The sequence below is a fragment of the Diceros bicornis genome, chromosome 34 (assembly GCF_020826845.1).
Source record: "Diceros bicornis minor isolate mBicDic1 chromosome 34, mDicBic1.mat.cur, whole genome shotgun sequence".
NCBI lineage: Eukaryota > Metazoa > Chordata > Mammalia > Perissodactyla > Rhinocerotidae > Diceros > Diceros bicornis.
The window spans coordinates 27,826,449-27,853,573 of record NC_080773.1 but is presented as its reverse complement, the minus strand read 5'-3'; the positions used below and the strand labels follow the sequence as shown (position 1 = coordinate 27,853,573).

The following is a 27,125-nucleotide window of genomic DNA, read 5'->3' as shown; positions in this document are numbered from 1 at the left end:
AAAGACGGAGAGAAATACAGAAATAGGCGACAAGAGAGATGAACAAAATGGGAGAGAGGCATAGAGAAGAGAGAGCGGAAGAAATGGGGGAGAGAGACGGGGAAAGAGGTGCGTGTGCGTGATGGGGGGACCTAACAGGAGAGGGAAGGGCGGCGATGGGGGACTGGGAAGGGAGGCTGGCTGGGTGCGGGGGCTGGGGGTGATGGCGGGAAGCGGGTGGAGCTGCCCGGCTGGCCGTGACCTCACAGCCCCTGGCCCAGCTCAGCCCTGACGTCAGCCCCTCCTCCCACCCCCGCCCGCGCTGGTCTTCAAAGGACCCCCAGCTCTGTGGCCACAGAGAGACTCAGACAGCGAGCCAGAGGGAGAGAGCCGGCGGACCCACAGCCATGACACAGGTGTGTGAGCGTGTGACTGTGGCCCTGTGGGGGACCACCACGACATGTGTGACCCTGTGGAGGGGGAACCATGTGCGAGAGATTTCATGCGTGTGCTCATGTGGGTGACAACCACCTTCTGTGTGGGGCAGCAACCACGTGAGGCTGAGTGTGCGGACGGCCATCCCACCTATAGGGATGTGAGATGTGACATGTCCATCTTTATCTTGCTATAAATCCGTGTATGTCTGTGTGCCAGGGAGAGGGAGCAGGGAGAGAGCGGGAGAGCTGCTGTATTTGCCTGACACGTGGGTCTGGATTTCTACTTTTAGGTGTTCAGTAAATATTAACTTGAACAAATGAAATTGCCGACATCTGATTGCTTTTGACCTATAAAAATGGCAATTTCATACGGTTCAATTTCAACTGTTACTATTTCTTCTGAAACTCTGTCCCGTTGCTCCAGACCCACGGCTGGGTGTCTATGTGTTTGTTGCCGTGTGGGCATCTCATCCTGTTGTTGCTCCTTCCTGCTGAAAGGCATGTGTCCCCAAGTTCACCTGTGTGGCTGTCTGGGGGTCACAGGATCCCTAAGTTCTGCCTGAGAGCAGGTGTCTGGGGTCGTCTTCTAGAACATGAGTGTTTTCCTGTGTGGGCACATTCTGTGTGTTCCTTGTCATGTGTGAGTATACGTGTGTGGGGTGTTTCCACAGCCAATACACGTGTGTTTGTGCATGTGGCTGAGATTACAACCCTCTGGATGCCCACCTATCTCGGTTCTCCCAGCATGAATTGGGCCACCCCCAGAAACTCAGGCAGGGCCAGGTTTGGGGCAAAGGGACAGAGAAGGAAAATTCTAGAAGAAATAATAATAACTGTTAATATTGAGAGATTACCAGTGCCAGGTAAAGGCTCCATCTCAGCTCTGTCCTAGAGAAACATAACGTGAGCCACATACATCATTTAAAATTTTCCAGTAGCCACATTAAAAAAAGTAAAAAGAAATAGGTGAAATTAATTTTAATAATATGTTTTATTTAACCCAGTGTATCAGGGGTTGGCAAACTTTTTCTGTACAAGGCCAGATTGTCAACATTTGAGGTTTGCAGGCCATACGGTCTCTGTTGCAACACTCAACTGTGGCGTAGTGTGAAATCAGCCATAGACAATATGTAAACAGATGGGCATGGCGGTGTGCCAAAAAAACTTGATTTATGGACACTGAAATTTGAATTTCATATAATTTTCATGTGCCGCAAAATATTATTCTTCTTTTGACTTTTTTCAACTATTTAAAAACGTAAAAACTAATCTTAGCTTGATGGCCGTAGTAAAAAAGGTGGCAGGCACTGGGCCCTTGGGGCCAGAGTGTACCGACCCCTGCTCTATATCAAAAATATTGTCATTTCAGTCTGCAATCAATACAAAAATATTATGGAGATATTTTAATTTCTTTTTTCGTACTCAGGCTTCTAATTCCAGATGTGTAAGCACATCTCACGCAGACGCTACAGTGTCCTTGGAAATACTTAATCTGTATTTAGATCTCGTAAAATTTACAGTTGAAAAGAAGCTTCACATATTCCAAACATACTTAAAAGCTTTCCCATAACAGTAACAGTGTTTACATTTAAATTAAATTAAATTAAATTAAAAATTCAGCTCCTCGGTCATACTGACTGCATTTCAGGTGCTCAGTAGCCACCTGGGGTCGGTGACTCCTGTAGTGGACAACACAGATCTTTCTCTTAATGACTCACTTAACTCGTAACAAGCCCTTGAGGTGGGAACCCGTGACCTAGGAGGCAGCTTAGCAAAGAGAAGGATGATGGAGCCAGGCTGTCGGTTAGGGCAAAAGAATTCACTTCCCTGTGCCTCAGTTTCCTCATCTGTAACAGGAGAGGGTGTTCAGATCCCAGCTCCTCCACTTTCCAGGTGTGACCTTAGCCAGGTTGCTGCCTCTGTGTGACTCAGCTGCATCATCTGTAGAATGGGGATGATAACAGTACAGACCTGATAGGGCTGTTGTGAGGATTAAAATAAGTTAGTTCCTATAAAAGGCTTAGAGCAGCACCTGGTACATATCATACTGCATTATTCTTTTACAGGTATATTATTATTACTATCATCGTCTCAACACTAAGAAACTTTTGATTGTGAGATGAATCATTATTTTATGTGCCACTAGGAAAGGGAGGGACCCTGTTAAACCGTGACACTCCATTGAGTGTAATCTTCATAGATTTAAGAGCTGTTAAAAATGTGACAAAATGCATTAGAATCAATATAATCAGGCATTAAGCCCTGATAACTGTTTGCCACAATTTTTCATTGATGAAAATAACTTTGCAGTACCTAGGGAATTTTCTTTACAAAAAGGGGATGTTATCATCGCCTTGGGAAAAATACCCAGGAGGTCTTCTCTTCCCGGAGGAGGATTTCAGGACTCTTTTCCCTTACCCTCCCCTCTCTCCGCTCCCAGCAGGACGGCCCCAAGCCCACCCCCACAGCCCGCCACTGCTCCGGCCTGGCCCGGCGGGTACTGACCATCGCCTTCGCGCTGCTCATCCTGGGCCTCATGACCTGGGCCTACGCCGCGGGCGTGCCGCTAGCCTCCGATCGCTACGGCCTCCTGGCCTTCGGCCTCTACGGGGCCTTCCTGTCGGCGCACCTGGTGGCGCAGAGCCTCTTCGCGTACCTGGAGCACCGGCGGGTGGCGGCGGCGGCGCGGCGGGCGGCGGCGCGGGGGCCCCTGGACGCGGACACGGCGCGCAGCGTGGCGCTGACCATCTCGGCGTACCAGGAGGACCCGGCCTACCTGCGCCAGTGCTTGGTGTCCGCCCGCGCCCTGCTCTACCCGCGCGCGCGACTGCGCGTCCTCATGGTGGTGGACGGCAACCGCGCCGAGGACCTCTACATGGTCGACATGTTCCGCGAGGTCTTCGCCGACGAGGACCCTGCCACCTACGTGTGGGACGGCAACTACCACCAGCCCTGGGAACCCGCGGCGGCGGGTGCGGCGGGCGCCTACCGGGAGGTGGAGGCCGAGGACCCCGGGCGGCTGGCGGTGGAGGCGCTGGTGAGGACGCGCAGGTGCGTGTGCGTGGCGCAGCGCTGGGGCGGCAAGCGCGAGGTCATGTACACCGCCTTCAAGGCGCTCGGCGACTCGGTGGACTACGTGCAGGTGAGCGGAAGGCCTCCCCACGCCCCGTGACTCGACCCCCTCCCCCGACAATCCCACTTCCCTCGGGTCCTTGGTTGGATGTAGAGATTGGAACAAACCTCTTCCTTCCTCTTTTTATTCATTCATCCATTCAGTGTAGAGATTCTTTCCTTCATTCACTCATTCTTGCATCCATCTATCCATCCCTCCAATATGGACATCATTCATTTTATTCCTTCCTGTATCCATTCAATGTAGAGATTCGTCGTTCCTTCCTTTCTTCATGCGTTCATCCATTTGATGCAAACTTTCCTTCAGTCTTTCACTCATCCATCCATCCAATATAAAGGTCATTCATTCTTTCATTGATTGATTCATCCATTCAATCTAGAATTTCTCCTTCCCACCTTCCCTTTCTTCTTTCAGAGTAGTCTTTCCTTCACTCATTCAGTCATCTATCCATCTGATATAGAGATTATTCATTCCTTTATTCATCCATTCAATGTAGAGATTCATTCATTAATGCATTGCATTAGTTTTCTATTGCTGCATAACAAATTACCACAAATTTGGCAGCTTGAAACAAAACACGTTTATTATCTTATAGTTTCCATGAATCAGGAGTCTGGGCAAAGCTTAGCTGGATCCTCTGTTCAGGGTATCATCAGGCTGCAGTCATGGTGTCAGCTGGGGCTGGGTCTTATCTGAGGCTCAGGGGCCTCTTCCAAGCTCGTGAGTTTGTTGGCAAAATTCATTTTCTTGCAGTCGTAGAGCTCACAGTAGCTTGCCTCGTCCAGACTAGCAGGAGAAAGTCTCTGACTTCTAGACCTTCTTTTAAGGGTCTCACCTGATTAGTCCAGGCCCATCCACAATCATCTCCCTTTGATTAATTTAAAGCCAACAGATTAGTGAACTTAATTATATTGCAAAACCCCTTCACCATTTCCATTTAAAGGTAATATAATCATGGGAGTTATAGCCCATCATTTTGGTCATATTCTACTGGTTAGAACAAGTTACAGGTCTTGCCCACACACCAGATGAGGGTATTATACAAAAGCATGGGTCTTGGGGTGGGGGGGGAGGACAATCACCTTAAAATGTAATTAAACATTGAAAATAACTAAAAAATTTGAAGTTATGTTCAGATAGGCTGCAGAGCGCCCCAGCTGCTTGCCACCCCTTGATCCCTCCCTTCAAGCACCATTCCCATGCAGGAATCTGGCCTGATCCTGGCCCCTTTCACCCCACAGGTCTGTGACTCGGACACGAGGCTAGACCCCATGGCACTGCTGGAGCTGGTGCGGGTGCTGGATGAGGACCCCCGAGTGGGGGCTGTTGGGGGGGACGTGAGGATCCTTAACCCTCTGGACTCGTGGGTCAGCTTCCTAAGCAGCCTGCGGTACTGGGTGGCCTTCAATGTGGAGCGGGCTTGTCAGAGCTACTTCCACTGCGTGTCCTGCATCAGTGGTCCCCTAGGTGAGCAGGGGTGGGGCTTGGGAGGGCCATGGATGGGGTGGAGAGGGAGAAGGGGAGCTGCAATGGGTGGAGGATGTGATTGAGGTTGGGGACAAAGATGGGCCTGGGGCAGGAATTAGGGACAGGAATAAGATTGGAAGCTGGAGTTGGGGATGGTGTTTCGTGTTGGGAATGGGTTGGAGAAAGGGTGTGGATGGGGATTGGGGTTGGGGCTGGGGGAGGGTTGGGAGAGGGATAGGATGGGGTCAGAGTCAAGGACAGAGTTGGGGCCAGGTTCTGCATTAGAGATAGGTTTTCGGATGAGGAGGAATGGGGGATGGGGCTGAGAATGGATGTGGGATTGGGCATGTGGTTGGGGTGGGTTTGCTGTCAGAGTGATTGTGGGTCAGGGACAGGATTGGGGCAAGTTGGGATGGGTATGGGATTGAGGATGGTTTTGCGTTGAGAACAAGATTGGGGCTGCAGTTGCTGTTGGAGGTAGAGCTGAGGGTGGTATTGAGATGGTTAAGGATGAGGTTGGAGTTGGAGATGAACTGGGGTTGGAATCAGAGATAGGGGATGGTGTTGGCGACAGCACAGGCTGATGCTCCTGTACTCCCCACCCCCACCTAGGCCTATACAGGAACAACCTCCTGCAGCAGTTCCTGGAGGCCTGGTACAACCAGAAGTTCCTGGGCACCCACTGTACCTTCGGGGATGACCGGCATCTCACCAACCGCATGCTCAGCATGGGCTATGCCACCAAGTAAGCTGAGGGGCCGGGTGGTCGGGTGTGTGCTGGAGGTCAATGAGTATCCCGGAGAGCGTGTGTGTGTGTGTGTGTGTGTGTGTGTGTGTGTGTGTGTGTGTGTCTGTGTGTGTGTGTTGGGAATTCTCCAAACTCAAAGTAACTTGCAGGACAATGGGCCCTCCCAAGGGAGACATTAGGGGAGAGTGGAAGATACCATAGGGACAGAGGGGGCATTTGCATTGAACCATGTGACCCAGTGGACTTCACCAAGTGGGGCAAGGGGAGGGTGGGGAATTCCACCTGGAAGATAGAATGGAGATGGGCCAAGATGGCCCTACCATGGAGAGCAGCCATTACTCCAAGTGAGGTGGGAAGAGAAAGAGATAAATAGATAGAGTGGGACCTAACTAGTCAGAGAGTGAGGGAGACGAATCAAGTGGGAGAGGAGGGGAGCACCCAAACTCTAGTAGGTGTCTCGGGAAGAAGAGATGTAATTCAGTGAGACTTGAGGAGGATGGGCTAGACCAGGTGAAGTTCAGGGGAAAGTAGTTTGTACAAAGCTAGACCCAGTGAAAAGGCCAGAGAGAACGTGGGGTACGCCAGGGGACCCCAGGCATTCATTCACTCAACAAATATTCTTTAAGTGCCTCCAATGTGTTAAGCTCTGGGGATACAGCAGTGAACAAAAGAGACACAAATTCATGCTTACGTTGAGAGAGACAGACAATAAATGAGATAAATAAGTAGATGTATAGTATGTTACATAATGACGCCTGCTCTGGAGATAAATAGAGCCAGGAACAGGGGTAGGAAGTTTCGGGGTAGGGAATGAAATGTTAAATATGGTGCCCGAGGAAAGAGAGGTAGGGAGGCTGACATAGTGCATGTGGAGCAATAGCAAAGGAGAGTGTCAGGGGAGGAAGACAGAGAGTTACCAGGGGGCCACTCGTGAACGGCCTCTGGGCTACGGCAAGAACTTTCAACTAAGATGAGGGAGTCCTGGGAGGGTTCTGAGCAGAGGGCTGACATGTTGTAACAGGATCCCTCTGGCAGCTGTTTTGACTGCAGAGTGCAGGGGGATGGGGGTAAGCAGGGAGGCCATTGAGGATGCCAAGTGACACAGAGGAAGGAGACTAAGACACTGTCACGTACACTGCCTGTGGAGGTAGAATAGATGACCCCTCCTAACAAACTGACTGCTGTTGGCCACCTGATGACCTTCCATAAAAGAGATTCTAGGCTGGTATGGGCTTAGCTGGATGGGGTTGGGTTTGACTAGTGGTGTCGCCATGGCCACAGGAGGGGACTTGATGGTTCCCTTGAGAAGCTCTAACACATGGGCTACCCTAGGTAGGAACCACGCCTGGCTTGTTCCTTACCACGGGGCCAGCCAGTAATGGTGAGCACAATCGTATTCGTAATAGGTTAGTGATAGCATTAGTAACAGCATCCGTCATAACCGCAATGATATTAGTAATGCAATAGTGATATTAGTCATAGTAAAAACAGCAGTGGTAGCTAACGTTTATTGAGCAAGTACAATATGCTGGTCCTAAGTACTTGGCATTTAATCCTCATTCCGTCCGCACAATAGCCCTATTCGGTAGGAACCATTATGGACCGCATTTTACATACAAGAACACTGAGGCCCAGAGAGGTTGAGAAAACTGGCCTCAGTGGCCATCCGGCAGTGGCTCCCGACTCCTGTCCGACCAGCAGGGGGAGCCGTGCTGATCCCTCCTTCTCCCCGGGTCCAGGTACACCGCCCGCTCCCGCTGCTACTCGGAGACGCCCTCGTCCTTCCTGCGCTGGCTGAGCCAGCAGACGCGCTGGTCCAAGTCGTACTTCCGCGAGTGGCTATACAACGCGCTGTGGTGGCACCGGCACCACGCGTGGATGACCTACGAGGCGGTGGTCTCGGGCCTCTTCCCCTTCTTCGTGGCGGCCACCGTGCTGCGGCTCTTCTACGCCGGCCGCCCGTGGGCGCTGCTCTGGGTGCTGCTGTGCGTGCAGGGCGTGGCGCTGGCCAAGGCGGCCTTCGCGGCCTGGCTGCGCGGCTGCGCGCGCATGGTGCTGCTCTCGCTCTACGCGCCGCTCTACATGTGCGGCCTCCTGCCCGCCAAGTTCCTGGCGCTGGCCACCATGAACCAGAGCGGCTGGGGCACCTCGGGCCGGAGGAAGCTGGCCGCTAACTACGTCCCTCTGCTGCCCCTGGCGCTCTGGGCTCTGCTGCTGCTCGGCGGCTTGGTCCGCAGCGTGGCGCACGAGGCCACGGCCGACTGGAGCGGCCCTTCGCGGGCCGCCGAGGCCTTTCATCTGGCCGCCGGGGCGGGCGCCTATCTGGGGTACTGGGCGGTCATGCTCACGTTCTACTGGGTGGGCGTGCGGAGGCTCTGCCGGCGGCGGGCGGGGGGATACCGCGTCCAGGTATGAATCAGGTGCGCGGGGCGCAGCCCAAGGCTGTTCAGGGAAGGCACGAGGAGACCTGACGGGGCCCCAGGGCCGTGAACTTGCTGGGGGATTCTCCCTGTGGAAACAGGAGGGCCTGTTTCCCTCCTCTGTGAAGGGATGGGGTCGACCCAAGATTCTGCAGCCTGGACTCTTTTGGGGCAGGGACTTCTGGGTCTCTGGGGAGGGGTATTTATTGATCAGGGTGTAGATTTTTAGGGGAAGGGGGGAAAGGAGTCCCTACATGCTGTACTGGGGCCCCCTATTTCTCCCTGTTCTTATTTAATCTGTATTTGTACTGTGTGATTAGGATATAATAAAGAATTTTATTTATTTTCTTCTGAGCCTCCTCCGTTTTTTGAGAACCAAGGGGTCTGCGTGGTTGAGAATTGAGGCCTCATGGCTCAGTCTTGGTGCCAGCTGTTTGAATCTAGACAGGATACTCTCTTTCCTCAGAGCCCTCTCTGGGAAGACAGGGATATTAATCCCATTGGTCAAGGTTGTAAAGGTGAAATTTCTCAACGCCTCATTCACAGATTCTTATGGAGCATCGACTGTGTGCTAACACTGTTAGGCACTGTGGACAGAGTTTTCCCGGTCCATCCACTTTGCTCCTCTCTAAGAAAGGTAACTCAAACCTTCTCTCCTCAAACCCCCAGCATCTCAGTTTAGCTTGCTTTGTATCTCACTGAGAAAACAGAGGTGACAAGAAGAAAACTTTCAGAGTCCCCACCTCCACATCTTCCCACTCATCTGTGTCCAGCCTCACACAGGCCACCTTCCCCCGTTACTGAGAGTCAACAGTCTGTGCTCTGAGCTAATGCCAACCCCTTCCACTTGGGCACTAGACATCATGTACTCAAAGATCTCCCTCCCTCGGTTCTTCCCACCTGCTCCTCCATCATCAATTTTCCCTCCCTCCAGGGTCTCTCCCATCAGTACTCTAAGGTGCTGTTACTCTCTGATTTTTGTGTGTGTGTGTGTGTGTGTGTGTGTGTGTGTGAGGAAGATTGTCCCTGAGCTAACACTTGTCCCCATCTTCTTCTATTTTTGTATATAGGACGCCAAGACACATGGCTTGATGAGCGGTGTGTAGGTCCGCGCCTGCGAACCCCGGGCCACATAAGTGGAGCATGCCGACTTAACCACTACGCCCCTGGGCCAGCCCCATACTCTCTGATTTTTAAGACTCCCTGTCTTGACCTCCGTTTCCCCTCAAGCTACTGTCCCATTTCTCCAAGAGCAGAACTCGAGGGCTGTCTCTATTTGTCCCCAATGCTCTCCCACAAAGTTCACCTATTTAAAGTGTATAATTCATCGGTCTTTAGTAAGTTTAAACATTTGTTTAGCCATCATCATAATCTCCCCAAAGGAACCCCACAGCCATTGGCAGTCGCTCTCATTCCTCACACCTCCACCCCCCCCCCCAATCTCCCACACTAGGCAACCACGATCTACTTTCCATCTCTATGGATTTGCCTATTCTGGACATTTCATATAAATAGAATCATGCGATATGTGCTCTTTTGTGACTGACTTCTTTTGTCTAGCATGTTTTCAAGGTTCATCCATGTTGTTGTGTGTATCACTGATCTATTCCTTTTCTTGCCAAATGATATTCCATTGTAGGGATACAGCACATTTAGTTTATCCATTTATCAACAGATGGACATTTAGGATGTTTCCACTTTTTGACTATTGTGAATAATGCTATGAACATTCACATATAAGTTTTTGCGTAGATGTAGGTTTTTAATTCTCTTGGGTTGAATTCTCCGGTTGTGGAATTGCCGGGTCATACAGTAATTCTATGTTTAATTTGAGGAACTGCCAGGTGGTTTTCCACAGGGGCTGCACCATTTTACATTCCCACCAGCAAAGTATGAGGGTTTGAATTTCTCTACATCCTCACCAACATTTGTCATTACCTGACTTTTTGATTACAGCCATCCCAGTGCCTGTGAAGTGGTATCTCATTGTGGTTTGATTGCCATGTATCTCATTGCGGTTTGATTGGCATTTCCCTAATGACTAATGATGTTGACTTCCATTGACTCATAAACCCATGCCCATCAGGGGGTCACCATCACCGTTCCATGGAAATTGCTCTTGTCAAGTTCACCAATGATATCCATGTTGCTAAATCCAATGGCCAATTCTCAGGCCTCCTGTTTGACGATTTGGCAGCATCTGAACCAGTTGATCACTCTTTTCTCCTCGAAATGTTTCCTGCACTTGGCTTTCAGAATGCCACAGCTGCCTTCCTCTCCCCCTTGGTTTTCCTTCTCGGTCCCTCTTAATGTTGCTGATGCTTAACTTTGGAGGAACCTCTTCTTATCCACCTCTCTTATCCATCTACACTCATTTCCTCTGTGCATCCAGTGTTATGGCTCTGAGTGCCTCATTCATGCTCCATGCCTGAAGGTGGGACTCTGAAACTTATCTTCAGATCAGAGCTTGCCCCTAAACACCAGACTTGTACACCCAACTGCCTCCAAGACATTTCCACTTGGATACCTAATAACGAGACCCAACTCCTAATCTGTCCTCCCTTTCCTCCTCAACTCTCATGAAACCTGCTCCTCCAAAGTCTCCCTTAGCTCAGTACACAGAACTCCATCCTTCTAGCTGCTCAGGCCAAAAATGCTAGAGCTGCACTGTCCACAACAGGAGCCAGCACCACATGGGAATATTTAAAATGTTTTTTCATTCATTTATTCATTGATTCAATCAGTCAGTCATAAAAACGTTTACCAAGGACCTATTGAATTCCATGCGCTTGCCATGTTTGCAAACACAGAAATGATTAAGAGGCAGCGCCTGCCTTCCAGGAGCACCTAGTCAAGCAAACAGAGTGTGATCCACAGTTAAGAATCCACAGTTAAGGATACCCAGATTTCTGCTGTCATAGAGGAACAATTTAGATTTAAATGATTAAAGCTGTAACAGATTATAAATTCAGTTCCTCAGTTGCACTGGCCACATTTCACGTGCCTCATGGCCCCATATGGCTGGTGGCTGCCATTCTGGACAGTGCAGATCTAGAACATTTCCATCACAGCAGAGGGTTCTACGGGACATTGCTGCTGGCCTGACTTGATCCTTGACCCTTCTCTTTTTTCTCTCATCCCCAACATTCTGATCCATCAGCAAATCCCATTGGTTCTACCTTAAGGAGAGATCTAGAACCACTGCTCCTCATCTTGTCACCACTTTGTCCCCGAGCTGCGTCTCTCCTGGATTGAAGCTGCTATCTCATGCCTGGATTAATGCAGCACCTAACAGTGACCCCTGCTTCCAGCCTTGCCTCTTACAGCCTGTTAGCCATGCAGTAGCCACGTAAATAGAATCAAGTCATGACCTTCCTTGGCTCAGAACTGCCCATGACCTCATACAGAGGAGAATCCAGACCTGACAGTGGCCAAGATCCTATATGATCTGGTCTGCGTTCTCTCTGACCTCACTGCACACTCATTTCCTAACGCCAGACCCAGCGGCACTGGTCTCCTGGTTACTCCCCCGGCATCTAGCACACTCCTGCTATTTCTTCTGCCTGGAACACTCTTCACATAAATGTCCACATGGCTCATGCCCTCATCCTCTTCTTTTTTGTTTTTTATAAATTATTTTATTGAGGTCATATTGGTTTATAACATTGTGTAATTTGGGGTGTACCTTATTTCAGTTACCATATAGACTGCATCGTGCTCACCCCCAAGTCTAGTTTTTATCCGTCACCACATTTATGTGCCCCTGTACCCCTTTCGCCCTCCTCCCACTCCCTTCCCCCCTGGTAACCACTAATCTGTTCTCCTCATCCATGTGTTTGTTTATCTTCCACATTATGAATGAAATCATACAGTATTTCTTTCTCTGTCTGGCTTATTTCGCTTAACATAATACCCTCAAGGTCCATCCACGTTGTCACAAATGACACGATTTTGTGGGTTTTTATGGCTGAGTAGTATTCCATTGTGTATATATATACACCACATCTTCCTTACCCATTCACCTGTTGCCTCATCGCCTTCTTTATTCAAATGTGAGGCCTTCTTCAAAGATCCTTGCTATCTCTCTCCCCTCAGCATTCCCTATCTCTGTTTCCTGCTTTATTTTCCCCATTACACATATGACTTGATGCATATTTTATTTTCCTTAAATTTCTTGTTTATTGTCTGACCATCCACTAGAATCTAAACTCCATGTGGGTGCAGATTTTTGTCTGTTCTGACTTGTTCGTTGCTGTCTCTACAGTGCCTTGAAAATGTCTGAAACATAGTAAGCGCTCACTAAATCTCCGCTGAATGAATGAATCAGTGAGGGGAAGACATCAGTGAAGGAGAATGAGTACATGCCCAGAAGGAGCTTACCTTTTAGGTGGGGAAGAAACAAAACCAAATGGAAAAATAAGTTTACATTAGGTCTGGATGAGTGCTAGGCACAAACTAAAACAGGTTGTCGGTCATGGGGGGAAGGGAGCAGTCAAAGGTCACGTTTGAGCTGAGACCTGTGTGGTGAGAGGCAGGTGGCTTCGCGAGGTTCACAGTAGAGTCGTTTCAAGTACGAAGAACAGCACATGCAAAGGCCTGGAGATGGGACCAGCTTTGCATGTTCAAGGGACAAAAAAAAAGACTAGTGGGGCTAGAGAGTAAAGAGGGGGACAAGAGGGAGGTGGCATCAGTAAATAAATTCAGTGCCGACAGCACATAGTTGTTGGAGGGATTAAATGGGTTAATATATGTAAAGGCTCTTCAGGGGAAATCATCACTGAGCTCACTAGACAAAAAAAGAAGAAAACATTACTTTAGACAGGAAACAGCATGTAATAAGAAGGTGAGAAGAATCATGATGAATACAAGGAAGGAGCACAGGCCAGACAAACCGTGGGGTAGAAGAATCAAGGGAGAAGACTAGTGGCCAGAACCCGGGGTCCTCACAGGCCTTGACGAGGAACTGGATTTTGTTCCAATGGCGAGAGGGAGCCACTGAATGGTTTTGAGCAGAATGACCTGATCTGACGTAGTTTAAAATATGATGCTGGCTGCCACGTGGAGAATGACTGCAGCTGGGCAAGGCTGACCAGAGGCAGGGGGGCCAGGGGGTACGCTGCTGCAGTGATCCAGGCAAGAGATGGTGGGTGGCAGTGGGGACCACAGAGAGAGGGCAGCTTTGAGAGATGTTTGGGAATTAAAGGCTGAGACTTGGAAATAGAAGTGGAGAAGGAATTAAACATGACTCTTAGGTTTCTGGTTGAGCAGCTGGATGGATGGTGGTGCCCTATATGATAGCAGGAAAGCCCAGGGAGGAACAGACATTCAAGTCAACATCTAGGACTCTATCTGCGGGTGTCTTCTGCAAGTGGAAATGTCAAGGAGGTTGTCAGAAATATGGCGAGGGGTCCGAGCTTGTAACGAAAACTCTCAGCACAGGGCTTTGTACCCTGAAAGCTGTGCATATTACTATCATTGTGGTGGCCAATACACCTGGACATATTTGGGGTAGGCTGTCCCTCCCCCTCAGTTAGTAGAGGCCACTTTCAAAGATGAGAAAATCCATAGAGCTGAAATATATTCTTTATTTTATGGATGCAAATAAGCCAAGAAAGAAAAAGATACCTTTGTTAGTTGCCACTGAAGTACCATCGAAAGAACATCCTGGGGAGACAAGGAGACGTTTGTGTGTGTGGGGGAGAGACCGAGGACCAGAAATCTGGCTTCTGGAAGCCTGGATCCCAAAGGTGGACAGGGCTTAGACTCTTGGATCTGAGGGAGGAGGGGCTCGGGGCCTGGACTCCTGGGTCTGGGGAAGGAAGAGCCGGGGGCCTGGACTACGGGTCTAGAGGAGGAGGGGCTAAGGGCCTGGACTCCCGGGTCTGGGGAAGGAGGGGGCCGGGAGCCTGGACTCCCGGGTCTGAGGGAGGAGGGGCTCGGGGCCTGGACTCCTGGGTCTGGGGAAGGAAGAGCCGGGGGCCTGGACTCCGGGTCTGGAGGAGGAGGGGCTAAGGGCCTGGACTCCCGGGTCTGGGGAAGGAGGGGGCCGGGAGCCTGGACTCCCGGGTCTGAGGGAGGAGGGGCTAGGGGCCTGGACTCCTGGGTCTGAGAGGAGAGAGAGCCCGATGCTGGGACTTTGGAGTCCCGCTGACTCACCACGCCAACACAGTCACAGTCGCCGATGCTAAGGCCGCGACGGCCGCTAGCAGGCACTGGTTGCTCGGCGTTAGAGTCCCGGGCCTGGCCAGCAGCTCGCCCAGGCTCGGCGTCCAGGGTTCGATCATCTCTGCTTCCCGCGGAGCCCAGCGTAGAACCTCCCGAAAGTTGACCTGGAGCTCGGTCTCCCGGCGCGGGGGCGGGCCCGTCACTATAGGAGTGCGCACGTCAGCCGGCCGGGAGCCCCGCCCCTCGCGCAGCCCCCGCCCCTCGCGCAGCCCCGCCCCTCGCGCAGCCCCGCCCCTCGCGCAGCCCCGCCCCTCGCGCAGCCCCGCCCCTCGCGCAGCCCCGCCCCTCGCGCAGCCCCGCCCCTCGCGCAGCCCCGCCCGCACCATTGAGGAAGAAGTAGAGCCGCGCCAGGAGGCGCTGGTCGTGCGTGATCACGCAAGAGAAAGTCCCGCGGTGCGTGGGCTGCACCGGCCGGATCCGCGCCAGGTATCCTCGGGCCCGCGGTATGTCTCGGAAGTAGGTCAGGTCCTGAGTCCGGACCTGCCGGACGCTGGGGCTGAAGCAGCGAGAGGAGCGGCGCCCCTCCCCGGCTCGCCAAACCGCAACGTAAAGCCCCGCCTCCGCGATAGACCACGCCCTCTTGGACCCTGGCTCCACCCCTCAGTCCTTATTCGCCGACCCTTCTTGCATAGCCCGCCTCCTACGTCCTGACTCCGCCCCGTGGGCCTAGAACTTGCTCTCCCGCACTAAATCCTTACACACAGCCACCCCCTGAGCCCTTGCTTTTTGAGCCTTGACCCCTCCTCCGAATGGCTGGGCCCTCCCCTGGCACGAAGTCTGAATCTAGACCGAGCTCCCCCAAATCCCACCCCCTGGGTCCTCACTTCCCATCCTCTAGTGAAGCGTCACCCGCCTCCTAAACCCTCCGCGCTGGCCCCGCCCCGACTCACACCTCCTCCTGCGAACTTCCAGGAATAGGTGATCTCCTCCTTCGGCAGCTGGAAGTTCACGGTGCAAGAGAACATGGCCTGCTGACCCCGGGTCACCGTCACGTCCTGAACTGAAGACGGCCGCGTCACCACCCCGGCCGCGCCCCGGGCCACCCCCTTCCCCGCTCTGCTCTCGCTGCTCCGGTTCGTCGGGTTCCTGGCCCTTCCAGGCCCCGCCCCTCACCTGGGCAGTCCAGCGGGAGGTCGCAGACGGCGGAGTAGCACCCGCGGCAGCGGAAGCGCCGGGCGACCTCCTGGAGTCCTGTGGGGAGGGAACGGCGGGTCTGGCTCCCTCTGCCTTCCCCAGCCCGGGTCCCCTTGGCCAACTTAGCGTGTGTTAAGCCTCCCTGGGTTCCATCGGCTGGACAGACTCTGGACCCCGCCTTCCCTGCGCTCAGTGGCCGACTCTCACCACTAGGATTCCTAGTGGTTTGCTTTGGCTTTCGGACCCGCCTTTTATGAGGTTTGTGAACAAATACCTAGTGGACTGACTTTTCTCCAGAGCTCTTACTGGCCTCCTTCGGATCTGAGGCCCACCCGTGGTCTCCCACTCGAAGTCCTAGGTTTCAGCCCCGACAACCTCCCTTCCCCCGCAATTCTGAGCTTTCAATTAAGTGCTTACCGCAGGGAGGGATGCAGGCCTGGACTGCGGAGAGAGGAAGCGTTACTACCCTGGAAGTCGCAGGAGGTGCCCACCTGAAGCTCACCTAGAGAGTATGTTACTAGGCCGGATGCATTCCTCCGAGGGGCGGGGCCAGGGCTGCCACCTCCCCCAGGGGCGGGGCCAGGGCTGCTGTACACCACCTGAGGACCAGGCCAGGCCTGCAGCATTCCACTAAGGGGTCAGGCACAGGCCTGCTGCTAGCCATTTAAGGGTGGCAGGCCTGCTGCATGCGCTAAGGAGGCTGGGCCAGCCCTGGTGTATTCCACCGAGGGGGCGGGGCTAGATCCTGGGCGATGCTCGGAGAGGACAGGGTCGAATTAGGGGGTCCAGTTAGAAAAGAGGTGTGGCCAGGCTAGAAGTAGCCCACTAAAGAGGCCCAGTTGTATAGAAAATCCTTCAGGGTGTGCAGGGCCAGACCCAGGGATCCAGGAAGAGGCCGGGACTCATCTGGACAGGACCATCCCAGGAAGGGGTCCTAGCTGGAATGGACACCTTCGGGGGAGGGGGCGGGCCAGACCCAGAGTGGTCCCTGCTGAGGAACAGGCTGTGTCCAGAGTGGTCCACAAGGGCAGCGGCTCAGAGATCAGGCCAGGAGATTGGACTGGAGGGAGCAGATGGGGGTCTCTAATTGTGTGTGTGCCTGGGGGAAGTAAATGGAGTCTATTTTACCTTCTTTAAGCTGTAGAATGACCTTCTGTATTTTCTCCGCGGCATCAGGGAAGGCAACCTCAAAGGACCCTGGAAGGTGGAGGGGGCCTTTGTAGTAAAGGCCCTTCCCCTATGGCTGGCCAAGCTAGATAGGACTTGCTGTCACGGTGTCTGTGCCCCTTGCCCAGCCCTTCTCCACCCCTCTGACTCCGGTATACACCACCTCCTCCCACCTTGTCTACCCAGAAGGCTGACAAGTTCCCAGTCTCCTTCCTTCTGCCTCCCGACCATCTCTCTGATGGAACCCCTCCTCTGCACCATCTGTGTTTATCTTGTTGAGGGCAAAGCAGAGAATCAAGATCACATTTGTCACCAAGGCCTACTGGGCCCTTCATAGTCTGACCTACTTTCCTCTCCTTCTCTATTCCATCCCTATTGCTCACCTTTCATTTCCTCTAACAGCACCTCAGGACCTTTGCACATGCTGGCTTCTGTTTCTAGCACATCTTTCCCCCTACTCCTACTCATCCTTCATGTCAACCCTTGAGTCACCTCCTTAGAGGTTTTCCCTGACCACAATCTAACGGAATCCAGTTCTGTATTTATCTCTCATAGTTGAATATTCCATTCAGAGCTCTCACCAGTTTGCAATTATATATATTTATATAATGGTGATCATTTAAGTCTGTCTCTTAAGGAAGTGAACATATCCTTCTTTAGTGCTGTGTCCTCGGAACCCAGGAGAGGGCCGAGTCTTAGAAAGTGCTCAGTAAGTATGTATAGAATAAATTTCAGTGAGACCACGACTGGTGGCCTCTGGCCCCAGTCCATCTCTTGGAAGTGTTATATTTGGCCTGGAAATTATTTACAAAAAAAGGAACCAGTTGCCATCATATAAAATCTGGGAAAGTCACATACAATGTTTGGCATCTCTTTCAAAAGATTTGGAAGAACTGTGACACAGAGACTGTCTTTCCAGAGGCAGCAATTCACCGGAGCTCAGTGGCAGCCGTTCCTTCTCCATAGCCCCCAGACTCTGTTCATCTCTGCTCCTCTGAGTTTTGAGTTTGAGTTTTGACCATTGTCACGGCCTCCAAACTGTAAGGTTTTGTGGTTTTTTCCAAAGTAGATGACTGGACTGATGTAGTGGTGGTTTTGGAAACCAGAAATCAGAAATGTGGAAGGAACTGTCCCTCTCCCAAATTCGTATGTTGAAGTCCTAACCCCTACTTCCTCAGAATGTGACTGTACTGGAGACAGAGTCTTAAAGCGGTCATTAAGCTAAAATGAGGTCATTAGCATGGGCCCTAATCCAAGATGACTAATTTCCTGATAAGAGGAGGAGATCCGGACACAGGCACACACAGAGGGAAGACCATGTGAGGTCTCAGGGAGAGAGAAGATGGTCATCTACAAGCCAGAGAGAGAGGCCTCAGAAGAAACCACCCCTGCCAACACTGACACCTCCATCTTGAACTTATAGCCTCCTGAATTGTGAAAAGGTGTATTTCTGTTTAAGCCTCCCAGTCTGTCGTACTTTGTTACAGTGGCCCTAGCAAACTAATCCATGGGGATTGCCAGTGCCTCCAAATTTCTATTTTCTCTTTGGTAACGGAACACTCCGTTTCAGCCGGGAAAGTACCCCCCAATAAAAGACTACATTTCCCAGTCATCCTTGCAGTCAGTTGTGGTCATGTGACCACCTAGTGTGGTCATACGACCAGGTTCTGGCCATTGAGATGTAAGTGCAAGTGTCATGTGGAAATCACAGGAAGTAGCTTTATTTTTTATTTTTTGCTGAGGAAGACTAGCCCTGAGCTAACATCTTTTGCCAATCTTACTCTTTTTTGGCTTGAGGAAGATTAGCCCTGAGCTAACATCTGTGCTGATCTTCCTCTACTTTGTATGTGGGACACCACCACAGCATGGCTGACGAGTGGCGTAGGTCCACGCCTGGGATCTGAACCCGCAAGCCCAGGCCACCGAAGCAGAGTGTGCTGAACTTTAACCACTACGTCATGGGGCTGGCCCCAAGGAAGTAGCTTTAAGAGAAGTGGTACCATCTTATTGATCCCTTCCCCTTTTCCATCCTGTGGTCTGAAACTTGGATTTGATGGCTGGAGCTCTAGCAGTCATATAGGACCATGAGGACAAGGGCTATACCCTAGGGTCGTAGAGCCGAAAGCTGGAAGGAGCTTGGGTCTCCAAAAATATAAAGTTGCCACACTAGCCTTAAGTGCCTACCTCAAGACTTATTTTAGATGGGAGAAATCAACTTTTAGCTTGCTTATGCCATTGCAGGTTCCTCTGTGATTTAAAACCATACATAAAGGGAGAGAATTGAGGATACTGGCATAAGCATAGCTGAAGTGATGATCATTGGGTATAAGCTGGAGAGAGGGTCACTGAAGTCAGGAAGTGGGTTCAAAACGAGGGATCAAGGACTTAGAAGTCTTTCCTTGCCCACAGAGCAGGCGTGTAGTCTGGAGACGGCAGGATCGTCAGGAGGATGTGGTCAGACTGTTCAAATGAGAGGCCAGGATGTCGGAGTCATCATCCAAGGAATATCTATGGGCCAAACCCAGTACCTCTCGGGGAGGGTGAGTGTGGGATATACCAAGTGAGCCATGGGGCGGGGTGTGTTCTCTATCTAGTAAACCAGGCAAGGAGGGATGGAGTGAAATGTCTCAAGAGGCCAAGGGGAGGGGTTATATCAAGTGAACCAGAAGGCGGCACAGGGGGATGTTTTAAAGTCTCCCAAAAAGAGGTGCACATCTTTAGGAGCTTCAACTGTTTCGGATCATCTGAGTTTGAGACCTGGCTCCTCCATCTATGAGCACACCAGTCTCACATCTGAGCTATCCATTGCAAGTCCTCCTCCCTGTGTGACCTTGGTCAAGTGAATTAACCTTCCTGATCCTCAGTTTCCTCCTTCATAAAATGGGGATGATAGCAGTGTCTACCTCACAGGGTTGGGGGCAGGATTTAACGGCATTCAACGTAAAAGCATCCTCATCCCAAATTATGTGCCAGGCACCCTTTATGATTGCATGAGATAATGTCTGTAAGCGCTTGGAATGGTGCCTGGCACACAGTGAGTGTTATGGAAGGGTCAGCTACTCATACTACCTTCCCCAAGTTTGAGATGGGGAAACTGAGGCACAGAGAGGTTAGGAAGGTGGCCCAAGGTCATGTAGCTAGATTGGAAGCCAGGCGGTTGGGCTCCAGAGCCTCCACATGTAACCACTGCCTGTGGTATATCCCCTCCTCTCCACACCATACTTCCCACTGCGTGGTTTATATAGTCTCACCTGCCACCACCAAGAACCACTCTAAGTCAGCACATTCATCTCTCAGGTCCTCCATCTGGGAAAGACCCAGGGGTCATCCTGGCTTCTTCCCATCCCCCTCACCCTACTGACATCCGGTTCAGATCTCCTGGGTCCATCTTCCCTGTCCAGCTGAGCCCCAACTTTGCCATCTGGAAAATGGGGCCATAAAACCCCACCTCAAAGGCCTGGTACGAGGATATCTTCAGGAGGATAATTAACATAAAAACTGTCTGTCTGGCAGATACAGCCTCTCCCATATAAGGGAGGTTTGGCACATAGTCAAATCCTTGATCTTCCCTCTGCTCCAGCCTCATGCCCCATCCCCCTCAGCTCAGCCCTCATCTTGGCCCACCTGGATCACCGAGACTGGCCCAAGTACTACTGACCATCTCCTCACTGGTCTCCCTGCTTCTGCCCTCATCCCCCATGGACTTAGTGAGATCCTATCTCTCTCCTTCCCTCCTTAAAATCCTCCAATGGCTCCCCTACCTCAAAAGCAAAAGCCGAAATCAGTCCAAGGGCCTCCAAGAGTGGTTCTCCAAGTGTGTTCCTGGAGCAGCAGCAGCAGCACCTGGACACTTGCTAGAAATGTCCATTTCCGGGCCCCACCTCAGACATACTGTCAGAAACGGAGGGTGGGGCCCAGGGGTCTGCATCTTAAGCTCCCAGGGGATTCTGACGTACACTGGGCTTGAGAACACTGGCCGAGAGGGCCCTACAGGATGTGCCCCTTGCTGCCTCTGATTTCACCTCCTCTCGCTTTCTCCCTCAATGACTCCACTCCAGCCCCACTGGCCCCAGGGCCTTTGCACTGGCTCTTCCCTCTGCCTGGACCGCTCTTTCCTCAGGTTATCTGCATGGCTCTCAGTCACCTCCCTCAGGTCTTTGCTCAATTGGACCCTCTCCTTTGAGCCTCCCCTGACCCACCTATTTAAAATGATCAGCCCACTGGCCACCTCATCCTCTTCCCTTCTCTGTTTTCCTCTGTAGAACAGATCAACAACGGACATACTATAGTATTTCACCGACTGTGTTTATTATCTGTCCCCCCAGCCCCTCTGCAATATAAGCAACCCGAGAGCAGGTGGTGTGCAGTTTTGGTCACAGCTGTGTCCCCGGTGTTGTTCCTGGCACATTCAATAACTATCTGTGGAACATATTGCACCAGCTTCTCCCGGCCTCCAGTCCGTCCTCCACACGGCCCCAGAGGGTCTTTCTACACCCAGAGCTGAGCCTCCCTGCCCTTCACCTGCTCACAGCCCTGCTCCTCCAGGACAGAATCTCAAGTCTCCCTGACCGTTCAGCAGAACCCTGGGCCTGTGTATCTAGCTGCCTCGTGAATATCCCCTGGGCCCCTCATAGTCACCAAGTCCTAGTCCAGTTCACCATCTGCCCCCACTCCTGCTCTTTCTCCTGGGCCCCCTCCCACGGGGATGACCACTGCCCACCCAGGCATGGAGCCAGACCCTGACGCTGTCCTCCATCCCCTCCCCTGAACAGCCCATCAGACCCAAGCCCTGTCCCTCCTGCCCTCAACTTTCTCGGCCTGTCCCCTCTTCTCCACCTTCACAGCCCCCACCCCAGCTCTGGCCTCCTTCACCCCAGCCTCCACCCAGGCCTCCCAGCCTCTACCCAGGCCTCCCAGCCTCCACTCTCTCCTGGCTCCGAACCGTCCCACACACAGCTCTAGAGGGTCTTCTACACCCAGAGCTGGACTGATTCCTGCTCATTTCAAAACCTTCTGTGACAAGACGGCACGTGGGGAGAAAGGGCATCTCTCCTCGGGTCCCGAGCCCCCTGCCAGCTTTGCATTCCTCAGGTCCTGCTTTGGGGATGGGGGATCTATAGCTGAACTCTCCCATATGCTGGGCCCCCCAGACACCTCCTGGATGGACAGGAACCTCCACATCTTTGCCGGTTTTTGCCAAAAAGCTTGGTGGGCAAAAGCAGGAAGCAAAAGGACTAACTTTAACATAAAAATAAGCCCAGACCTCCGAGGCAGCCGCTTTATGCTGCACAAGAGCACTGGGGCCTCCCCCACACCCGCAACGTTCCAGTCTCCGGCACATTCAGGGGGATCACGTGTCCTGCGACCATGGTGACCTGGTGTGATTACTGCTAACTCTGCCCCTCAGCCACCAATGTGCCCTCAGCCCCGAGGTCCCTGTGCACAGCCACACGTGTCTCCCGAGCTGCTCTCATGTCTTGCCCACCCCAAGGCTGTCACGTGTGCGTGTCTCTCTTCACGGCCATCACATAACGATCCTCTCCCTGTTTCTACCTGTTTTCCTGCCCCCTAATAGCCTCACAGGTCAAAAATGTGGTATCCCTTTGTTAACTATGAGGAACAGATGTGTTACCTCCTGGAGGAAGAGCCCCTCCCTCAGGTCTGTCTCCTCAGGGGGCTCCTCCTCTCACTGAGCTCCTGGCCATCCTGGGAGCAAGGACAGCGTCCCACCTCACAGGCGGGTAAGTTGATGCCCAGAGGGAGGCAGTGATGCATCCAGAACTGCATAGCGAGGAAGAGGGCGAGCCACACAGCCAGGTCAGATCTCAAGACCATCTGGTCCCCACGGGCTTCAGACTCCGGGTCACTTCTGCCCTGTCCCTTCCCCTCCCGCCAGCATCGCCCATCCCTTCTCCCGGACAACTAACCAGGCTCACTCAGCTTCCCTGGCGCCACCTCCTCCCAGATCACTGCCGTGCTCTGGGGGCCCTCCCTGCACACACATCCCCCTCCTGGGGGCTCCAAGCCCATGTCTCCCACGGCCCCGTCCTTGCCCCACTCACCCTGCGCGGTGGCCGTCTCCTGGAGGGAGTGGGTCATCTGGGTGAAGGCGTCATGCAGGTGGTTTCTCTCATCGTAGTCTGGGGGTGGGGTGGGGGAGGGGCTGGGGGAAGCAGTTCCCCCACCACACTACAGCCCAGTGTGGACACGCTTGGTCTCTCTCTGAGTCTCTGTCTTGCCCCCCAAGTCTCTACCCTCCCCTCTCTGAGTCTCTGCCCTCCCATCCAGTCTCTACCGTCCTTTCTGAGTCTCTGTTCCCCCCAGTCTCTATCCTCCCCTCTGAGTCTGCCCCCCAGTCTCTATCCTCCCCTCTGAGTCTGCCCCCCCCAGTCTCTATCCTCCCCTCTGTGAGTCTCTGTCCCCCACAGTCGCTATCTTCCCCTCTCTGAGTCTCTGCCCTCCCATCCAGTCTCTACCTTCCTTTCTCCAAGTCTCTGTCTCTCGCTAGTCTCTATCCAATCTCTGGGTCTGTACCCCCCCAGTCTCTATCCTCCCCTCTGTGACTGTCCCCCCAGTCTCTAGCCTCCTCTGAGTCTGTCCCCCCAGTCTCTATCCTCCTCTGAGTCTGTCCCCCTAGTCTCTATCCTCCCCTGAGTCTGTCCCCCGAGTCTCTAGCCTCCTCTGTGACTGTCCCCCAGTCTCTAGCCTCCTCTCTGAGTCTGTCCCCCCAGTCTCTATCCTCCTCTGTGACTGTCCCCCAGTCTCTAGCCTCTTCTCTCTGAGTCTGTCCCCCCAGTCTCTAGCCTCCCCTGAGTCTGTCTCCCAAGTCTCTAGCCTCCTCTGTGACTGTCCCCCAGTCTCTAGCCTCCTCTCTCTGAGTCTGTCCCCCAGTCTCTATCCTCCTCTGAGTCTGTCCCCCCAAGTCTCTATCCTCCCCTGAGTCTCTGTCCCCCCATCTCTATCCTCCCCTCTCTGAGTCTCTGTCCCCCCTAGTCTCTATCCTCCCCACTCTGAGTCTCTGTGCCCCCATCTCTATCCGCCCCTCTCTGAGTCTCTGTCCCCCCTAGTCTCTATCCTCCCCACTCTGAGTCTCTGTGCCCCCATCTCTATCCTCCCCTCTCTGAGTCTGTCCCCCCTAGTCTCTATCCTCCCCGCTCCGAGTCCCTGTCTGTCCCCCCTAGTCCCTATCCTCCCCACTCCGAGTCTCTGTCCCCCCTAGTCTCTATCCTCCCCTCTCTGAGTCTCTATCCCCCCAGTCTCTATCCTCTTCTGAGTCTGTTCCCCCCGTTTCTATCCTCTCCTCTCTGAGTCTCTGTCCCCCTCATCTCTATCCTCCCCTGAGCCTCTGTCCCCCCCAGTCTCTATCCTCCCCTCTCTGAGTCTCTGTCCTCTCCAGTCTCTATCCTCCCCTGAGTCTCTGCGGCACCCCTCCCCCCAAGTCTCTATCCTCTCCTTGCTGGGTCTGCCCCCCGAATCCAGTCTCTCCTCCCCCTGCTCTGGGTCTATCCCCCGTCTCTGTCTACCTGTGTATGTGTGTCTCTCCAGCCTCTCTGGTCCCTCCCTCTGCATACCCCCCAGGGCCCCAGAGGACGGTGGGGGGTCTTCCTCACTGATTTCAGTGTCCAGGAGGCCCTTAAAGGCGGCCGTGAACGCCTCCTCGCACTTCTCAAGCTCCGGGCTCTCCACGCCTGCAAAGATCTGGCAGATGCGGAGCCGCTCATTGTAGGATGTGAAACAGAGGAGACAGGCCCAGGCAGGCGCCCTGAGGAACGCAAGGGCCACCACAGTGGAAGGGACAGCACTCGCTGGGGCCAGCAGGGCCATGGCGGAGTGTCTAGGTCCCGGCCCTGGGAGAAGCTGATGACCTTTGTGAGGTCACCATGGGGTGGGGGAGGGGCCCTGGTGTGGGGTCAGAGGTCGGGTTTCAGTTGCTGGTCAAATGTCAGGCTCCAGGATTTTTAGGGAGGAAGGGTGTGAGGGGTCAGGGGTCAGGGGTCAGACTGGCAGTCCCCAGGCTTGTGGTTGGGCCAGACGCCAGGCTCCCAAGAACCTCACCTGTGACCCTGGACGTCCTCACAGGTTAAAGGGTCTCAGGGACCCAGAGACCGGCAGTGTCGTGTGTGGTGGGGTGGGGCAGGGGGTGCGTCAGCGGTGGAGATGGCACAGAGACACCGTGAGGGCCTGAGAGACGGAGACTGAGATGCAGAGAGATATCAGGAGGGTCAGAGACCCAGAAAGCACAATCAAAGAGAGATGGAGAGAGCGTCCAAGAAGCCACCATGCAGGGGCACACAGAAGACTCCAGAGACACCGCGGAGATGGACACACAGAGAAAGCAAAACAGAGGCTTCTTGATGGGAGAGAAACTCTCTGTGGGAAGGGAGAGGAGGGAATGCAGGGACAGGAGAGACAGCCCAGCTCCTCCTCCCAGGGTCCCTGCAGCAGCCCCCTGAGCCCGGCGGGATGGGGCAGCAGTCAGGGCCCCAGGGGTCCCCGCCGGGCCGTCCCGTGCAGGGCGCAGCCTGGGGAAAGCTAGGAGGCCGTATAGTGATCTCCGTGGGTGTCCTCCTCAACTATACAACCTCCTACCTCAGCCCGGGGGGCGCGGCAGGTGGACAGACAGACGGATGGACGGACAGACGGGGGACCAGGAGGGCCGGGGAGGCCCCAGCCGCGATGGTGAGCCCCCGACACGGACCCACAGACACGAGCTTGTGTGCGGCGAAGGCCTCGCAAGGTCGGTTCTACGGGTGGGTGCCAGGACCCAGGGATCCGGGCCCCCGGCCCCCTCCTCCCCAAGGAACCCAGGAATCAATCCCTCGGCCTCTGCCTCACCAGGGACCCAGGAGTTCAGGCCCCCAGCCCCCTCCTTCCCAAAGGTCCCTGGAGTCCAGGCCCCAGCCCCCACCTCCCTCAGACCCGGGAGTCCAGCCAGGCCTGCCTCCCTGGAGAAGGCACAGCCTTGCTTCCCGGATGCCGGGTTAGTGGGAACCTCACCTGTTTTGGAGTTTGGCCCCTTGGGCAAGATGGCTCCCTACCTACCTGTCAGATTCGGGAATCCAGGATCATGGCAGAGGAGGACCAGGGGACATGAAACCTTCAAAGCATCTCTGGGTTATTTTTTTCCCCCTCTCTCGTCCCTTCTTTTGGCCTCTCATCATTTATAATGATGACAGCTATGATCCCTGAGCACTGACACCGCCCCAGGCCTCTGCCATCTCGCAGGCAGGAGTGCAAGGTGCTATCAGCACCCCCATTTTGCAGGTGAGAATGCTGAGCCCCAAGAAGGGAAGGGACTTGGCCAAAGCCAGCCTCCCACTTACTGTGGGAGGGGCTGGGCTTCCAAGGCCAGAGGGACCCGGCACCCACCCTCCCCATCCCTGGCTATGGGTCTGTACACCTGGGCATCTTGCCCACTGTGCATTCTCTGTCCCTCTGTCCATTCTCTGCCTGTGTTGCTCTCACTGTCTCACGCCGCATCTCCACCTTTCTGGTGCTCTCTCTCATGTCTGCTGCCGCTTGGTCTCTGTTTCAGCTTCGGTCTCACCTGGTTTCCTTCTCCTGCATCCCTCATTACCCCCTCTGCTCTGTCTGTCTTTCCCTTCTCTCTCACAGTGTCTTCCTCAGTCTATGTCTCTCCTCTCCTCTCCCCCCTCTTATTTTTCTCCCTCCCTCTCTTCCTCTCAGATGGTCTCTCCCTCGCTCTCTTTTCATTCTTTTTCTTTCCCTTCTGTCTTTCATCCTCCCCTTCTCCTCCTCCCTCCCTCCCTCCGTCTTTGTCCCTCTCATTCCCTCTCAGTCTCTCTCTCCCTCAATTTCTGTCCACTCTCTCCCTCCTCCCCTCCCCCTTCTCTCCATCTTTCATCTCTCTGTCTCCTTCTCTCCCTCTGTCTCTCTCTTTCTCCTTCCCTCCCTCCTGGGTCTCTCTTCTTTCCCTCCCCCTCCATCGCTTCTCTCTTTCTGTCTCCCTCTCTGCTCCTTCTCTCTCTCTCTCTCCCTTTCTGTCTTTCTCCTTCCTTCTCTCCCTCCCCCTCGCAGCTCAGAGCCAGGTCTGGAGCTGGGGGTGGGGTGGGGGTGGTTGGAGAAGGGGCCCAGGGCTGGGGTAGCGACCTGCTGAGGAGGGGGAGGAGAGGCGGGAAGGGGCGGAGGAGGAAAGGGGGAGGCGGGGGGCCAGAGACGGGTCTCGGGTCCCAGCTCTCATCCCCCTTCCCTCCTTCCCAACCTCCCAGACCCTCAGGCGGGGGCGAGAGTCAGGCCAAGGTGGGGAGGAAGGGGAAGGGAGGAGGCTGCCCCCGCCCCCCCCACAACAACCTGGCCCAGAGCCCAGGCCTGGGTTCCCAGCATGCCCCGGGGCTGCCTGGGGCCTGAGGAGGGGGTGAGAAGAGAGGGGAAACCGAGAATCTTCAAGATTTGCG

General features: G+C 53.7%; 2 protein-coding genes across 4 annotated transcripts in view; one reads left to right on the top strand and one right to left on the bottom strand.

Annotated features, from left to right (window-relative positions):
* HAS1 (hyaluronan synthase 1) overlaps positions 1-8,510 on the top strand; it is a 57,502-nt gene extending 48,992 nt beyond the window's left edge. For all 3 annotated transcript variants that reach the window (XM_058530061.1, XM_058530062.1, XM_058530064.1), the window contains exons 3-7: positions 315-395; positions 2,860-3,558; positions 4,791-5,016; positions 5,629-5,761; positions 7,504-8,510. In XM_058530061.1, coding sequence (XP_058386044.1) covers positions 315-395; positions 2,860-3,558; positions 4,791-5,016; positions 5,629-5,761; positions 7,504-8,179 — 1,815 coding nt within the window. In that variant the 3' untranslated portion in view covers positions 8,180-8,510. The remainder of the gene's footprint in view (positions 1-314; positions 396-2,859; positions 3,559-4,790; positions 5,017-5,628; positions 5,762-7,503) is intronic.
* A 5,239-nt stretch (positions 8,511-13,749) lies between these two features.
* On the bottom strand, positions 13,750-26,067 carry SPACA6 (sperm acrosome associated 6). Its single transcript, XM_058530053.1, has 9 exons — positions 24,321-26,067; positions 22,773-22,850; positions 16,672-16,740; positions 15,961-15,984; positions 15,523-15,600; positions 15,300-15,409; positions 14,733-14,889; positions 14,341-14,551; positions 13,750-13,848 (listed from the first exon to the last, which is right to left on the bottom strand). The coding sequence occupies exons 1-9, from the start codon at positions 24,532-24,534 to the stop codon at positions 13,815-13,817; spliced, it is 975 nt and encodes a 324-aa protein (XP_058386036.1). The 5' UTR covers positions 24,535-26,067; the 3' UTR covers positions 13,750-13,814.
* Between the last annotated feature and the right edge of the window lie 1,058 nt (positions 26,068-27,125).

Excerpts from the sequence above, each read along its gene's own strand:
- SPACA6 (XM_058530053.1), bottom strand. The coding sequence starts at position 24,534 with ATGGCCCTGCTGGCCCCAGCGAGTGCTGTCCCTTCCACTGTGGTGGCC. Across the intron at positions 15,410-15,522 it reads CCTCCCGCTGGACTGCCCAG|TTCAGGACGTGACGGTGACC; the intron begins GTGAGGGGCGGG and ends GGCCGTCTTCAG. Across the intron at positions 14,552-14,732 it reads GCTCTACTTCTTCCTCAATG|TGACGGGCCCGCCCCCGCGC; the intron begins GTGCGGGCGGGG and ends GCACTCCTATAG.